Raw genomic sequence first — 18,126 nt, 5'->3', positions numbered from 1 at the left:
GGCTGTGTTTTTTCACTGGAGAGTTTAGTCCTTTTAGATTCAGTGTTATTGATAAAACAAACAAGTAAAAAGAAAACTAATAAAAACTCTACACCTTAACTTTGTCCCCTGGCTTTTTATCCTTTTGTTGTTTCTATGTATATCTTATTGTACTATGTCTTAAAAATTTGTTGGAATTATTATTTTTTATTGGTTCATCATTTAGCCTTTCTACTTAGGATAAAGGTGGTTTACACACCACAGTTACAGTGTTATAATAGTCTGTGTTTTTCTTTGTACTTATCATTACCAGTGAGTTTTGTACCTTCAGGTGATTACTTACTGCTCATTAATGTTCATTTTCTGATGGAAGTACACCCTTTAGCATTGCTTATAGGACAGGCCTGGCATTGATGAAATCCCTTGACTTTTGTCTGGGAAAGTTTTTACTTCTCCTTCATGTTTGAAGGATATTTTAACCAGATATACTATTCTAAGGTAAGAGTTTGGTTCCTTCAGCACTTTAAATATGTCTTGCCACTCTCTTCTGGCCTGTAAGGTTTCCACTGAAAAGTCTGCTGCCAGATGTACTGAGGCTCCACTGTATGTTATTTGTTTCTTTTCTCTTGCTGCTTTTATGATCCTTTGTTTATCCTTGATGTTTGAGAGTTTGATTATTAAGTGCCTTGAGGTAGTCTTCTTTGGTTTAAATCTGCTTAGTGTTCTACAACCTTCTCGTACTTGGATATTGACATCTTTCTCTAGATTTGGAAAGTTCTCTGTTATTATCCTTTCTTTTTTTTAAAATTTATTTATTATTATTATACTTTAAGTTGTAGGGTACATGTGCATAACGTGCAGGTTTGTTACATATGTATACTTGTGCCATGTTGCTGTGCTGCACCCATCAACTCGTCATTTACATCAGGTATAACTCCCAATGCAATCCCTCCCCCCTCCCCCCTCCCCATGATAGGCCCCGGTGTGTGATGTTCCCCTTCCTGAGTCCGAGTGATCTCATTGTTCAGTTCCCACCTATGAGTGAGAACATGCGGTGTTTGGTTTTCTGTTCTTGTGATAGTTTGCTAAGAATGATGGATTCCAGCTGCATCCAAGTCCCTACAAAGGACTCAAACTCATCCTTTTTTATGGCTGCATAGTATTCCATGGTGTGTATGTGCCACATTTTCTTAATCCAATCTGTCACTGATGGACATTTGGGTTGATTCCAAGTCTTTGCTATTGTGAATAGTGCTGCAATAAACATACGTGTGCATGTGTCTTTATAGCAGCATAATTTATAATCCTTTGGGTATATACCCAGTAATGGGATGGCTGGGTCATATGGTACATCTAGTTCTAGATCCTTGAGGAATCGCCATACTGTTTTCCATAATGGTTGAACTAGGTTACAATCCCACCAACAGTGTAAAAGTGTTCCTATTTCTCCACATCCTCTCCAGCACCTGTTGTTTCCTGACTTTTTAATGATCGCCATTCTAACTGGTGTGAGATGGTATCTCATTGTGGTTTTGATTTGCATTTCTCTGATGGCCAGTGATGATGAGCATTTTTTCATGTGTCTGTTGGCTGTATGAATGTCTTCTTTTGAGAAATGTCTGTTCATATCTTTTGCCCACTTTTTGATGGGGTTGTTTGTTTTTTTCTTGTAAATTTGTTTGAGTTCTTTGTAGGTTCTGGATATTAGCCCTTTGTCAGATGAGTAGATTGCAAAAATTTTCTCCCATTCTGTAGGTTGCCTGTTCACTCTGATGGTAGTGTCTTTTGCTGTGCAGAAGCTCTTTAGTTTAATGAGATCCCATTTGTCAATTTTGGCTTTTGCTGCTGTTGCTTTTGGTGTTTTAGACATGAAATCTTTGCCCATGCCTATGTCCTGAATGGTACTACCTAGGTTTTCCTCTAGGATTTTTATGGTATTAGGTCTAACATTTAAGTCTCTAATCCATCTTGAATTAATTTTCGTATAAGGAGTAAGGAAAGGAACAGTTTCAGCTTTCTACCTATGGCTAGCCAATTTTCCCAGCACCATTTATTAAATAGGGAATCCTTTCCCCATTTCTTGTTTCTCTCAGGTTTGTCGAAGATCAAATGGCTGTAGATGTGTGGTATTATTTCTGAGGACCCTGTTCTGTTCCATTGGTCTATATCTCTGTTTTGGTACCAGTACCATGCTGTTTTGGTTATTGTAGCCTTGTAGTATAGTTTGAAGTCAGGTAGCGTGATGCCTCCAGCTTTGTTCTTTTGACTTAGGATTGTCTTGGAGATGCGGGCTCTTTTTTGGTTCCATATGAACTTTAAAGCAGTTTTTTCCAATTCTGTGAAGAAAGTCATTGGTAGCTTGATGGGGATGGCATTGAATCTATAAATTACCTTGGGCAGTATGGCCATTTTCACGATATTGATTCTTCCTATCCATGAGCATGGTATCTTCTTCCATTTGTTTGTGTCCTCTTTTATTTCACTGAGCAGTGGTTTGTAGTTCTCCTTGAAGAGGTCCTTTACATCCCTTGTAAGTTGCATTCCTAGGTATTTTATTCTCTTTGAAGCAATTGTGAATGGAAGTTCATTCCTGATTTGGCTCTCTGTTTGTCTGTTACTGGTGTATAAGAATGCTTGTGATTTTTGCACATTAATTTTGTATCCTGAGACTTTGCTGAAGTTGCTTATCAGCTTAAGGAGATTTTGGGCTGAGACAATGGGGTTTTCTAAATATACAATCATGTCATCTGCAAACAGGGACAATTTGACTTCTTCTTTTCCTAACTGAATACCCTTGATTTCTTTCTCTTGCCTGATTGCCCTAGCCAGAACTTCCAACACTATGTTGAATAGGAGTGGTGAGAGAGGGCATCCCTGTCTTGTGCCAGTTTTCAAAGGGAATTTTTCCAGTTTTTGCCCATTCAGTATGATATTGGCTGTGGGTTTGTCATAAATAGCTCTTATTATTTTGAGGTACGTTCCATCAATACCGAATTTATTGAGCGTTTTTAGCATGAAGGGCTGTTGAATTTTGTCAAAAGCCTTTTCTGCATCAATTGAGATAATCATGTGGTTCTTGTCTTTGGTTCTGTTGATATGCTGGATTATGTTTATTGATTTGCGAATGTTGAACCAGCCTTGCATCCCAGGGATGAAGCCCACTTGATCATGGTGGATAAGCTTTTTGATGTGTTGCTGAATCCGGTTTGCCAGTATTTTATTGAGGATTTTTGCATCGATGTTCATCAGGGATATTGGTCTAAAATTCTCTTTTTTTGTTGTGTCTCTGCCAGGCTTTGGTATCAGGATGATGTTGGCCTCATAAAATGAGTTAGGGAGGATTCCCTCTTTTTCTATTGATTGGAATAGTTTCAGAAGGAATGGTACCAACTCCTCCTTGTACCTCTGGTAGAATTCAGCTGTGAATCCATCTGGTCCTGGACTTTTTTTCGTTGGTAGGCTATTAATTATTGCCTCAATTTCAGAGCCTGCTATTGGTCTATTCAGGGATTCAACTTCTTCCTGGTTTAGTCTTGGAAGAGTGTAAGTGTCCAGGAAATTATCCATTTCTTCTAGATTTTCCAGTTTATTTGCGTAGAGGTGTTTATAGTATTCTCTGATGGTAGTTTGTATTTCTGTGGGGTCGGTGGTGATATCCCCTTTATCATTTTTAATTGCGTCGATTTGATTCTTCTCTCTTTTCTTCTTTATTAGTCTGGCTAGTGGTCTGTCAATTTTGTTGATCTTTTCAAAATACCAACTCCTGGATTCATTGATTTTTTGGAGGGTTTTTTGTGTCTCTATCTCCTTCAGTTCTGCTCTGATCTTAGTTATTTCTTGCCTTCTGCTAGCTTTCGAATGTGTTTGCTCTTGCTTCTCTAGTTCTTTTAATTGCGATGTTAGAGTGTCAATTTTAGATCTTTCCTGCTTTCTCTTGTGGGCATTTAGTGCTATAAATTTCCCTCTACACACTGCTTTAAATGTGTCCCAGAGATTCTGGTATGTTGTATCTTTGTTCTCATTGGTTTCAAAGAACATCTTTATTTCTGCCTTCATTTCATTAGGTACCCAGTAGTCATTCAGGAGCAGGTTGTTCAGTTTCCATGTAGTTAAGCAGTTTTGATTGAGTTTCTTAGTCCTGAGTTCTAGTTTGATTGCACTGTGGTCTGAGAGACAGTTTGTTATAATTTCTGTTCTTGTACATTTGCTGAGGAGTGCTTTACTTCCAATTACGTGGTCGATTTTGGAGTAAGTACGATGTGGTGCTGAGAAGAATGTATATTCTGTTGATTTGTGGTGGAGAGTTCTATAGATGTCTATTAGGTCTGCTTGCTGCAGAGATGAGTTCAATTCCTGGATATCCTTGTTAACTTTCTGTCTCGTTGATCTGTCTAATGTTGACAGTGGAGTGTTGAAGTCTCCCATTATTATTGTATGGGAGTCTAAGTCTCTTTGTAAGTCTCTAAGGACTTGCTTTATGAATCTGGGTGCTCCTGTATTGGGTGCATATATATTTAGGATAGTTAGCTCTTCCTGTTGAATTGATCCCTTTACCATTATGTAATGGCCTTCTTTGTCTCTTTTGATCTTTGATGGTTTAAAGTCTGTTTTATCAGAGACTAGTATTGCAACCCCTGCTTTTTTTTGTTCTCCATTTGCTTGGTAAATCTTCCTCCATCCCTTTATTTTGAGCCTATGTATGTCTCTGCGTGTGAGATGGGTCTCCTGAATACAGCAGACTGATGCGTCTTGACTCTTTATCCAGTTTGCCAGTCTGTGTCTTTTAATTGGAGCATTTAGTCCATTTACATTTAAGGTTAAGATTGTTATGTGTGAACTTGATCCTGCCATTATGATATTAACTGGTTATTTTGCTCGTTAGTTGATGCAGTTTCTTCCTAGCCTCAATGGTCTTTACATTTTGGCATGTTTTTGCAATGGCTGGTACCGGTTGTTCCTTTCCATGTTTAGTGCTTCCTTCAGGGTCTCTTGTAAGGCAGGCCTAGTGGTGACAAAATCTCTAAGCATTTGCTTATCTGTAAAGGATTTTATTTCTCCTTCACTTATGAAACTTAGTTTGGCTGGATATGAAATTCTGGGTTTAAAATTCTTTTCTTTAAGAACGTTGAATATTGGCCCCCACTCTCTTCTGGCTTGTAGAGTTTCTGCCGAGAGATCTGCTGTTAGTCTGATGGGCTTCCCTTTGTGGGTAACCCGACCTTTCTTTCTGGCTGCCCTTAAGATTTTTTCCTTCATTTCAACTTTGGTGAATCTGGCAATTATGTGTCTTGGAGTTGCTCTTCTCGAGGAGTATCTTTGTGGCGTTCTCTGTATTTCCTGGATTTGAATGTTGGCCTGCCCTACTAGGTTGGGGAAGTTCTCCTGGATGATATCCTGAAGAGTGTTTTCCAACTTGGTTCCATTTTCCCCCTCACTTTCAGGCACCCCAATCAGACGTAGATTTGGTCTTTTTACATAATCCCATACTTCTTGCAGGCTTTGTTCATTTCTTTTTCTTCTTTTTTCTTTTGGTTTCTCTTCTCGCTTCATTTCATTCATTTGATCCTCAATCGCTGATACTCTTTCTTCCAGTTGATCGAGTCGGTTACTGAAGCTTGTGCATTTGTCACGTATTTCTCGTGTCATGGTTTTCATCTCTTTCATTTCATTTAGGACCTTCTCTGCATTAATTACTCTAGCCATCAATTCTTCCACTTTTTTTTCAAGATTTTTAGTTTCTTTGCGTTGGGTACGTAATTCCTCCTTTAGCTCTGAGAAATTTGATGGACTGAAGCCTTCTTCTCTCATCTCGTCAAAGTCATTCTCCGTCCAGCTTTGATCCGTTGCTGGCGATGAGCTGCGCTCCTTTGCCGGGGGAGATGCGCTCTTATTTTTTGAATTTCCAGCTTTTCTGCCCTGCTTTTTCCCCATCTTTGTGGTTTTATCTGCCTCTGGTCTTTGATGATGGTGATGTACTGATGGGGTTTTGGTGTAGGTGTCCTTCCTGTTTGATAGTTTTCCTTCTAACAGTCAGGACCCTCAGCTGTAGGTCTGTTGGAGATTGCTTGAGGTCCACTCCAGACCCTGTTTGCCTGGGTATCAGCAGCAGAGGCTGCAGAAGATATAATATTTCTGAACAGCGAGTGTACCTGTCTGATTCTTGCTTTGGAAGCTTCCTCTCAGGGGTGTACTCCTCCCTGTGAGGTGTGGGGTGTCAGACTGCCCCTAGTGGGGGATGTCTCCCAGTTAGGCTACTCAGGGGTCAGGGACCCACTTGAGCAGGGAGTCTGTCCCTTCTCAGATCTCAACCTCCGTGTTGGGAGATCCACTGCTCTCTTCAAAGCTGTCAGACAGAGTCGTTTGCGTCTGCAGAGGTGTCTGCTGCATTTGTTTAGTTTACTGTGCCCTGTCCCCAGAGGTGGAGTCTACAGAGACAGGCAGGTTTCCTTGAGCTGCTGTGAGCTCCACCCAGTTCGAGCTTCCCAGCAGCTTTGTTTACCTACTTAAGCCTCAGCAATGGCGGGCGCCCCTCCCCCAGCCTCGCTGCTGCCTTGCCGGTAGATCACAGACTGCTGTGCTAGCAATGAGGGAGGCTCCGTGGGTGTGGGACCCTCCCGGCCAGGTGTGGGATATGATCTCCTGGTGTGCCTGTTTGCTTAAAGCGCAGTATTGGGGTGGGAGTTACCCGATTTTCCAGGTGTTGTGTGTCTCAGTTCCCCTGGCTAGGAAAAGGGACTCCCTTCCCCCTTGCGCTTCCCAGGTGAGGCAATGCCTCGCCCTGCTTCAGCTCTCGCTGGTCGGGCTGCAGCAGCTGACCAGCACCGATCGTCCGGCACTCCCCAGTGAGATGAACCCAGTACCTCAGTTGAAAATGCAGAAATCACCGGTCTTCTGTGTCGCTCGCGCTGGGAGTTGGAGACTGGAGCTGCTCCTATTCGGCCATCTTGCTCCGCCCCTCCCTCAAGAATCTGTTATTATCCTTTCGAATAGACTTTCTTACCCATCTTTTTCTCTACCTCTTCTTTATGACCAATAACTCTTAGATTTTCCCTTTCGAGGCTATTTTCTAGATGCTGTAGGCATGCTTCATTGTTTTTTATTCTTTTTTCTTTTATCTTCTATGACTATATATTTTCAAAAAGCTTGTTTTCAGTCTCACTAATTCTTTATTCTGTTTTATCGGTTCTGCTACTAAAGGACTCTGATGCATTATTCAATATGCCAATTGCATTTTTCAGCTCCAGAATTTCCACTTGATTCTTTTTTTTTTTTGAGATGGAGTCTTGCTCTGTTGCCCAGGCTGGAGAGCAGTGGCCATGATCTTGGTTCACTGCAACCTCTGCTTCCCAAATTCAAGTGATTCTCCTTCCTCAGTCTCCCGAGTAGCTGGGATGACAGGCGTGCACCACCATGCCCAACTAATTTTTGTATTTTTAGTAGAGACAGGGTTTCACCGTGTTGGCCAGGCTGGGTCTCAAACTCCTGACCTCAAGTGATACATCTGCCTCAGCCTCTCAAAGTGCTGGGATTGCAGGTGTGAACCACCATGCCCGGCCAATATCATTTCGTCTTTTTGTAAAATATATCTGACAGAATTCTGAATTCCTCCTCTGTGTTTTTTGAATTTATTTGAGTTTCCTCAGCACAGCTATTTTAAATTCTCTGTGTGAAAGGTCATATATTTCTGTTTTTCAGATTGGTCTCTGATGGCATGAGCTCATTTGGTGAGTTCATGTTTTCCTAGATGGTGTTGATTCTAGTAGATGTTCTTCAGCATCTGGGTATTTAAGAGTTAAGTATTTACTGTAGTCTTCATTGTCTGGGTTTATTTGTAGCCGTCCTTCTTGGGATGGCTTTCCATATATTTGAAAGGACTTGGGTGTTGTGATTTTACTTGGATCTGCTTTAAGGGGCACCCTAAGGTCAGTAATGCTGTGGTTTTTGCAGACTCTCTCTCTCTGTGTTCTGAGCCACCTAAAGCTGAAAGTGGAGTGATGCAAACACCTCTGTGGCCACCACCACTATGATTGCACTGGGTCAAACCTGAAACCAGCACAGTGTTGGCTCTTTCCCAAGACCTTCTGTAACCACTCCCTGGTTACTGGCTCTGCTTGCTTAAGGGCCTGGGGCTCTACAATCAGCAAGTGGGAGAGCCAGCCACGCCTGTGTCCTTCCCTTCAGGGTGGGGAGGTCCTACAGGCACTGGTGGGTCTAGAAGTGCCACCCAGAAGTCAGGGACTAGAGTCAAAAACCTTAGAGGTGTACCTGGTCTATTGTATTACGGCTAAGCTAGCATGAAAACCACACAATGTAGTCCTTTCCACTCTTCTTTCCCCTTTGCAAAGACAGACAAGCATCACCCTATAGGCACCTCCAACCCAGGCCACGAGGAGCACTGCCAGACTACCACCGGTGTTCCCTTATGGCCCACTGCCTCTTTAAGTCAGCTTGTTGTGAATGCTGCCTGGCCTGGGACTCACCCTTCAGGGCAGAGGGCTCCCCACTGGCCCAGGACAGGTCCAGAAGTCAAGTTCTGGAGTCAAAGAGTCAAGTTCTGGAATTGGGAACTCCAATAACCTGTTTGGTGCTCTACCCGCCTGTGGCAGTGATGGTACCTAAAGTGTAAGACAAAGTCCCCTTTACTTTTCCCTCTGCTTTTCTGAAGCAGAACGAGTTTTTCACCATAGCCACCAAGCTGGTAATGTGCTGAGTCTTATCGGAAGCCAGCAAGTCTCAAGAGTTCTCGCCCAAGGCCCTCAGTGTAGTACCTGGGTACTGGTGCTGGCTGTTCAGGCCCAAGGGCTCTTCACTTAAAAGGAGATGAGTGTGGTCAGAACTGGTGTCTTTCCTTCAAGGCAGTGAGCTCCATTCTGGCCCAAAATGTGTCTAGAAATGTTGTCTGGGACCTAAGGCCTCAAATGGGAGGGACTCACGACTCTGACTGGTGCTCTGTCTTCCTGTAGCTGAGTTGGCATCCTAGATGCAAGACAAAAATCCTCCCCACTCTTCCCTCTCTTCTCCTCAAAGTGGCAGGAAAGGGTTTCTTTTGGAACCTGCAGCTGTGCAGCCTGGGATTAGTGGAGGATTAACACCAGGACTCCATTGTCTGTCCCAGCTGGCGTCTCAGTATGTCACGTGTGCCTCCAGTCCACTGTCTATGAGCCTAATTCAGCACTAAGACTTGCCCAAGAGTTGCAGTCCCTATGGTCTAGACTGCCTTTCAAGTTAACTTGGAGACACAGTGCTGTAGCCCTTGGTGGTGAGTTGTTTTGTAAGCACTCAAGTTTGGACTGCTGCCTAGGAGATTACCCTCTGGCTAGGGCTGGTTTAAATGCTCCCTCTGTGGGCAGGTGTCAGGTGAGTTGGTCCTTTCCTTTCTGCTCTAACAGGACAGCACTGATTTTATTGCCTCACAGTTGCTATATTCTGCCTCCCCACCCCTGAGAGTCTCTCTCTACTAAACTGCCACTGCCTGAGTTGGGGAGGGGTGTTGTCTGAGATTCAGGACTGTTTTGTTCAATCTCTTCAGTGCCTCTTTCAGAAATATAAAGGTCAAACCACGTTTTATAAGTGCTCACCTGACTTTTGATTCTTGTTAAAGTGTTTTTCTTTTTTCTTTCTATGTAGATAATTATTAACTTGGAGCTTTTCAGTCCCTCATCTTGTGCTACCCTCTGGCTGTTTTAGCTATTCTGAATTTTTTTTGTTGTTGCATATGAATTTTAGCATTGCTTTTTCAATTTCTGTGAAAGATGCTATTGGAATTTATTGGAAATTACACTGCATTCTGTAGACCACTTGATGCAGGATAAATATTTTAAAATATTTATTCCTCCAATTCATAAACAAGGGATATCTTTTCATTTATTTGTGGCTTCTTCAATTTCTTTCATCATTGTTTTATAGCTTTCAGTGTACAAGTATTTTACCTCTTTGGTTAACTTTATTCCTAAGTATTTTATTTTTCAATGCTATTGTAAATTTTGTTGTTTACTTGATTTCTTTTGTTCATTGTTGGTGTATAGAAGTGCAACAGATTTTTGTATTATGATTTTGTATCCTGAAACTTTACTAAATACATCTGCTAGTTGTAGTGCTTTTTTGGCAGGATCTTTAGTGTTTTCTACATACATGACCATGTCATCTTCACAGAGATAATCTTACTTTTACTTTCCAATTTGGATACCTTTTATTTTTCTTGCCTACTTGCTCTTGATAGGACTTGTAGTACAATGCTGAATAGAATTCGTGAGAGTGGGCATCCTTGTCCTGTTCATCTTAGAGGAAAAGCTTTCAGGTATTCACCATTGAGTATGATGTTAGCTGTGGATTTGTTATATCTGGGCTCTGTTATATTGAGGCACACTCCTATACATAATGTATTGATGACTTTCATGGAAAATATGTCTTGTGAATGAATACCCTTTCTCCTTTACATTTATTAAAATTAATAAAGACTAGTGACTCTTTGGTGTTATTTGCAATATTTTAGGTCAGATAACATTTTTCTTCTTTTATAATTCCGGGAAGATTAAACCATTTATAAGCTCTTACAAATACATTGTTTATATTGTGTTTACAACATTTACTTTTAATATAGGAATGCTAACCTCTTATAAATGTGAACTTGCTCAAAGAGTGAATATACTATTCCACGTTTTTTGGTCTCATATGTATTTAATATTTCCAGGTGTGTTAATCACAGACAACGGTCCCTAGCCTTGGGAATACAATTTATGTTCCTTCGATTATTAGGTATGCCATTTCTCTTTATTCATTGCTAAGTGTCGGCTATTGTGGTTCAATAGTGTTATTGATTTTTTAATTTATGGCCTGTGACAAAAAAAATTATAGTGGAAGACTAGGCTACATCATACTTGTTGAAGGAAGCCATTTTCCAATGTTTCAGATATAGGATTATTTACATATTGCATACTTTTAACCTACCTGCCTGGTTACCTGTTCTAACTCTATTGCAAATAAAACCTTAAAAGGTGTATCATGTCTGTTTCAAATATGAAATATGATCATCAACATGTAATTTGTTTTCTCTCTGCTTTTTTCTCTATTTGTGACACTATTGTGTTACATTAGCAATTAAAAATAATGTTAAAATGTTTCAATAGCAACTGTGGTATGGATATTGTGACTAGTTAAGAATTATTGGAAGAAAGAATTTATACCAGAGAATTTTATAAAGTTCCAGATACAGGACAAATTACAAGAAAGGCAGACATAGTAAACATAATATTAAGATTATTTATTAAAACAAAAACAAAAAGTGAGTGCGTTAGAGATCACCTAGTGCAACTTGCCGATTTTTTCAGATGAGTAAATTAAGGTCCTGAAAAGTGCAGGGTTTTGCCCATAGTTACACAACTAGTAATATAAATGAAACTAGGAAAACGATTCCTAACTGTGAGTCTAGTATTCTGACTGTATCATGCTATAGGTCATGAAATAACTGACTGGATGTAACTGAAATCTTTGCCTAAAAATTACTACCTCAAATAATTGGAAATTCCTTAGCTATATGGAAGTTGAGTACCTCATGGCTTCTTGGAGATGGTGGCGGGTATATAAGATAGTGATATTCCTAGATATGGTATTATAAGACTATATATCTGTATATACATACACTAATACATACAGAGGTCCATGTTAATTTATGTACACATGCACACCCGCATAGATATAACATATACTGTAGTTCAACAGATTTATTTGTGCATCATGAATAATTTATTTTGATTTTTAAAAAGTATAATAGCTAATTTCAAAGGCACATTTATTCATTATATTAGAAAAGTGGTGAAATGAAATATTAACTGTTAGTCCAATATAGATTGGATATTTCTATTAAAATAAATACTTTTTTGAATTGATTAGAAATACATAGTAATTACATATAATTATTTTAGAATATTATATCTGTGCTTTATATTCCTTTGACTCATACATGAATTAATTTGCATGTGGACAGATGAATATCTATTTTTATTTCTATAAAATATATGTATGATCATGTATAAAAAGATCTGTAATTCTAAACTGTACTTTACCCTTGTGTATTTCACCCATAATTCTTTTAGGAACAATACCTGGACCAATTATATTTGGTTTCACAATAGACAGCACATGTATTCTTTGGGATATAAATGATTGTGGAATTAAAGGAGCTTGCTGGATTTACGATAACATCAAGATGGCCCATATGCTAGTAGCCATAAGTAAGTGGTGACTTCTTGATAATTTTAGAGTAAACTAAGAACTTTAAAAAAAAAATTTCATTGTTGGTTACTTAGGTCACAGTTATTTTCAATTGTTCCATCCACATTGTTGAACCATCCAGTAGTCTTCCTGAAGCAGAGAAATCTTATCACAGCATGTTATGAGAGGCTTTGAATGGATGGAGTCTGCAACGCTCAGTATTAAATACAAGAAAATAAAATTCTTGCTGTCATTATATCATACAGTATATACTTTTAATAACTTATCTCAAACATTTTTGAAAAGTATACTTGAAAGGTAAAGGAGAATTCTGAGAAACTCCCTGGAATGATTGTCATCTAGGTATCTAGGTGTTGCAAACACGGACAGCTCAGGCAGGGAAGTACCTTTTGTCTCTAAGGCACATTGTGAGGAAGGTTTTTATAGCTTAGAAGGTTAGCTGTGATGTTTAATTCTTTTTTGCCTTTTGCAGTTTGTAATGTCTTGGTTAAACAATGAATGAAATTTAAGGCAAGATTAAGGAAGTAGAACAATGTATCTAGTTTATACTAGTAAAATAAAAGTTGAAATTTAAAATTTGAAAAATAACCTAAGAAACTAAAATATCTTAGAGAAATCCTGAACATATGTATACATATGTATCTAATATAATGTGTGATTTTCATTGTGATTATTTTGACACAAGTATCAAGATAGGCTTATGATTACTCTTTACATGCATGTAAATCCAGAGTATACTTTCTGAGTTGATAGAGATAGAGTAATAGAATATTTCCTGAAGAAATATGTATAAATTCATATAGCACTTGGGGAGTAAGTATTGACAAGTATAAGCAAAATGAATCATCCCATTACTTTACTTGTTTTTAAAAACCATTTTTTATTCAATTTTTTAAACTATATATTTTTACCACAATCATGACTACATACAATGTTTTTATGTTTAAAATTTATTTAATTCATTTTGTTTATACTTTTTGGTCAAAGATATAGATAGATAACAAATTGTTCATTTTCCTACTCAGTGATGAATGTGGGAATTCCCCCACAAAATACATAAAAATCTTAAAATTTTCAGAATGAAACAAATAAAAAAATATTGTAAGTTGTACCTATGTAACTAATCATTCTATAAATCTAGTAATGTCTAGATGAATGAGCATTCCTGTTTTTAAACAAAATATTAATAATCAACACAAAGAAACCAGCTACTGCAAGAACTATGCTGTGAGACCACATTGAATTTATCAGGCAGGCAATTATTAAATGCTTATACTGTGGTTGGAACTAGTTTAAGTTCATATAACTTCATATTAAAATCAGATTTACTTGAAAATAAATCAAAGTTTGTGAAGTGAATCTTAATGTTTCATATTTTTAGCTGATAAGAAGAGTAGATTGGTTAAGTATTGAGTGTGATATTCTCCCACAGAGGCTTTCTCTTAAGAACTCCAAAACCTTTTTAATTTTTAGAATTATTTTCTATCCTGGACCAGAATGTTCTGTAATTTATTCAGGTTCAAGAATGTTACAAACTACTTTCCCTCATTATTGACTTTTGGTTGCTTGCAATTTTTTATAGATATGATATTGTGTTAACAAATTTATTTATTTATTTTTGAGACAAGGTTTCTGTCTGTCACCCAGGCTGGAGTGCAGTGGTGTGATCTCAGCTCACTGCAACCTCCACCTCTAGGGGTCAAGTTATCCTCTCACATCAGCCTCCCAAGTAGCTGGGACTACAGGCTCATACCATCATACCTGGATATATTTTGTACTTTTTTTGGTAGAGACAGGGTTTCCTATGGTGCCTAGCCTGTTATCAAATTCTTGGACTCAAGACATCCACCTCTCTCAGCTTCCCAAAGTACTGGGATTATGGGCTTGTGTTAACAAATCTAGACTGTGGCCCAATTCCTATTTAGTTCTATACAACACTTATTTTACCAGAATGCACAAGCATAACCAAGAATAAGTTAATTATTGTACTCTATTACTGCTTAGAAAGAAAATAAATACTACTGCCTTGAATTGTATACAAATATTTTTTCTTTCCCCTTAAAGTTTCAAAAATTTGAAACATAGAACTCTAATGGTTATGTAATTATTCTCTTTGAAAATGTTCTATTCATGAAGATTTTTCTCAGTGATAATTTTTATCATAATTAAAAACAAAAACCATGACTAATTTTTTTTTTACTTAGGTGTTACTTGTAAAGTTATCACCATGTTCTTCAATGGATTTGCAATCCTTTTGTATAGACCACCTCCACCAGCCACAGATGTGTCATTTCATAATGAGAATTCAGTTGTGACTAATGTTTTAGCAGAACAGGATCTCAACAAAGTAGTAAAAGAAGGGTGAAATGAGAAAAGAGAAGACTGTTTTACACCTGGAAAATTTACCTCGATTTTTAAGAACAGACGTTGCCGTGACAACATTATCTATCCAATATGGACAATCATATTTACAAAATTGATGTTTTCATAATCAAATGTATTTTTTTACATATGTAGTTTTTGTTTTATGCAAGAAACAGACCTGTGCCTTCAAAGCCCTCCAAAAGCCTCAAAACACAGCACACACACACACACACACACGAACACACACACACACACTTATTTCCCATTCCCATTGTCTAGATATGAAATCCTCAAGCAATAACAAGAAAAAAGGCCCACAATTAGAAAAGTTTACATTTAAAAAACAATGATGTTTCTATCCCCATTACAACTTGTTTAATTTTAAGTTTCATTGCCAATATTTTGAGCTTAGAACATTTATGGTATAAAAATTTAAACTAATCAAAGTTATGTGATGATTTCCAGGAATTATTATTGAAAGCCTATGAACTTAAAACCAGGTTTGTCACATAATTTGTTTTTAAATTTATGTATACTAGTCTGGCCTTTCTCAAATTATTGAACTATTAGAATATGTTAGTTATCATCCTTGTGTCTTGGTATATAGTGAATACAGAAACATCAGCATTGTATACACATAATTTCACTTTAACTCAAGAATTCCAAGAGGTAATTTGTTGATATTACAATGTTTAACACATCTATGATTCTGTGATAGTATTATTCAATTACATATATTTCAGAGGAAAGTACCAGTCAGTAAAGAAAAATGCCAAATAAACATGAAACTATTGATCAATACTTATAATTTTTCTTACTTGAAAAGCCAATCACTTAACACATTACTCATAGCGCCTAAAACAGTGCCTTGCATAGTGTAGTCATCTATTATTGTTGTTTAATTAAAACATTAAACCCTACCCTTTAACTCAGCAGTCCCCAACCTTTTTTGCATCAGGGACCAATTTTGTGGAAGACAATTTTCCCATGGGGGAAGAGGGTATGGTTTTGAGATGAAAGTGCTCCACCTCAGACCATCAGGCATTAGTTAGATTCTCGTAAGGAGAGTGCAACCTAGATCCCTTGCATGTGCAGTTCCCAGTGGGGTTTGCACTCCTATGAGAATCTAATGCTACTACTGATCTGACAGGAGGCGGAGCTCAGGCAGTAATGCTCACTCACCTGCCTCTCAGCTCACCTACTGTGTGGACTGATTCCTAACAGGCCACACACAGCTCAGAGTTGGGGACCCCTGCTTTAACTGATGCATTGATTCAATAAAGTATTTTACAAGCCTGATAATATTATAACCCTATTTATACAGGTGCTATTTATGCCAACTTTGCTGAGAATATGGAGGGTATAGATGAGTGAACATCAACAAACATAACTTCTACCATGGTTAAGAATTTTACTTAAGAAAAGTATTGAAGTTTAAATCCAGATATTATTACATTTGAAATTTTTATAAGGGTTATTAATTTAATAAAATTCATTATCAGGTTTCCCCTATAAGCTTTCTCCTAGGTTAGTTTTCCACAAGCATTGTTTTATATACACTGTAATAAGGATAACACAAGACTAGTGTTAGATCTTGTAGGAAACCAATATTAGAAACATTAGAAATTTGCAGAATTTAAGAAATTTGCAGAATTTAAGAAATTATGTTTTGTGGTAATCCGTGGCCAAGGATGATAGAATGTAGTGCAATTGTAAAGTGAAATTCAAGGAGAAGGAATGAGAAGTTAGTCAAGCAAGCACACTTGAATATTAGAGAAGGAGAGGAGCTCTGGGTCAGGAATCAGAGAGACCTGCTAAAACCAGACAGATATAAACACCAAAGACGGAAGCCAAATAGGTAGCCAAAAATCCAGATATTTGAGAAGCAGGAAATTTATAGCAGCCAAAGAAACAGGGCAAGATGGGCAGGTGAACACACGTGATACCTCAGTTGACAATCTCCCGCCCACCAAGCTAGACACAGTGTAAATGCTGCTTCCTGTTGGAGCCCAGAAAAAAGGAAAGTTTAGGCTTTCTGTGTCCCATGTGTGGAAGCAGGAAATTGGATTGAAGACACTCATAGTTGTAAAATAAAGGCAAATCCTGAGGAACTCACTGATAGAGATGTGAAATGACAGTAAGGAAGAAAACAGAATAACTATACAAATATGTTAGTCTAGGGCCACTTAATTTAGAGGAAGAAAAAAAATCACCTCATCCACAGAAATAGTTTGATAAACAGGTGACTAAATAATTGGCATTTATAAAGATTCTTAGTTATCAAGGGCTGCATCGTATTTTATATATTCAGTTTTATAAGGTGATACTTTTTAAATAAGCTTTTTATGAAAATGGTTAAACTGAACATAATTTTGGTTCTTAAAAGGAGTCCAGAGCTTTTATATATAATGTACATATTTTAAAAGAATACCTCCTTTACAACAGGGTTTTATAGACACTACCATAATTTATGATCATTGTTTTTTACTTTTGGGTTCACCTAGATCATATGAGTTGTTATGATACTTCTAGAACAAAATTATTCAAAATGTGTTTTTTGTAATTTATGATTTTTAAGTAAGATTGACTTATAAATTGACATTGTAATTTTGTACATAATTGGATATATGTGTTAAAATTTAACATTTAGATTTATTTAATTGTAGAAAATATATGTGGAAAGAACTGTATGCATTTGACTTTACTATGTAAATTGGAGGGAAACAAAGTTTTAGATCCATTTTCTTTCAAAATTGTCTTTATTGTAAAGTATGCAAAATATATATTCATACCATTTATTAAATCAGAGTGTTTATTACAAAATTGTCATGTTTGAGCTTATTAAATGACACAGGTTTGAAAATTGGCTTATCTCTGTGAATATAAGCATATTTTATGGATGGGAAAGGGAAATTAGTATTACTTTTGAACTTGGTGAATGTATTAATAATTTGATCCAGAGATTTCTTGTATCTCAACAGATGTTTTTAATTCAATACAAACCACATTTATTATGAAATATATATTAGGAAAATTCTCTTACACAAGTTTCTATATATGACAGATTAATATATATGATTTATATGAGTAGGATACATTTTACAGATGGTTTATTTTTAAAATATCTGATAAAAAAGTGTGGGATGTATTTATCTCAATTTATTATAATAGTAAAATATTTTAAGGAAATACTATTAGATATTAATTTGAAATATAATGTTCTTTTCTCCCTAGGCTCCTTCAGCTTTTTTTTCAGTAAAGTCCAATAAACACTAACTTTTACAGCACATATGAGTAATCAAAAATAGGTGAAAGACAATCCACTTTGAAAAACTCAGTAAGTAAATTGTACTATAACATTTTAGTGCTTCAGCTAAAATTAATTTAGCTTTTAAAAATTACCAAGAATTTATCATTTTTTTCTTTTCAAATTTAGTGTGTCTGACTTTCCATTTAAAAATTTATTTTGTGACTTTGTAAAATAGTACACATAAAATTCCTCTATAAGCTTTCGCTAGTGTTAACATTTTAAAAATCCATAGAACAATTACC

At 37.1% G+C, this 18,126-nt stretch overlaps 1 protein-coding gene across 2 annotated transcripts in view; it reads left to right on the top strand.

Annotated features, from left to right (window-relative positions):
* Positions 1-17,397, top strand: part of SLCO4C1 (solute carrier organic anion transporter family member 4C1) — a 71,948-nt gene extending 54,551 nt beyond the window's left edge. For both annotated transcript variants that reach the window (XM_001097443.5, XM_078005074.1), the window contains 3 exons: positions 10,670-10,734; positions 12,072-12,209; positions 14,415-17,397. In XM_001097443.5, coding sequence (XP_001097443.4) covers positions 10,670-10,734; positions 12,072-12,209; positions 14,415-14,575 — 364 coding nt within the window. In that variant the 3' untranslated portion in view covers positions 14,576-17,397. The remainder of the gene's footprint in view (positions 1-10,669; positions 10,735-12,071; positions 12,210-14,414) is intronic.
* The last annotated feature ends 729 nt before the right edge of the window (positions 17,398-18,126 follow it).

Source organism: Macaca mulatta, chromosome 6 (genome assembly GCF_049350105.2).
Source record: "Macaca mulatta isolate MMU2019108-1 chromosome 6, T2T-MMU8v2.0, whole genome shotgun sequence".
In the NCBI taxonomy this organism is placed as follows: Eukaryota; Metazoa; Chordata; class Mammalia; order Primates; family Cercopithecidae; genus Macaca; species Macaca mulatta.
This window is presented reverse-complemented; position numbering and strand designations above follow the sequence as displayed.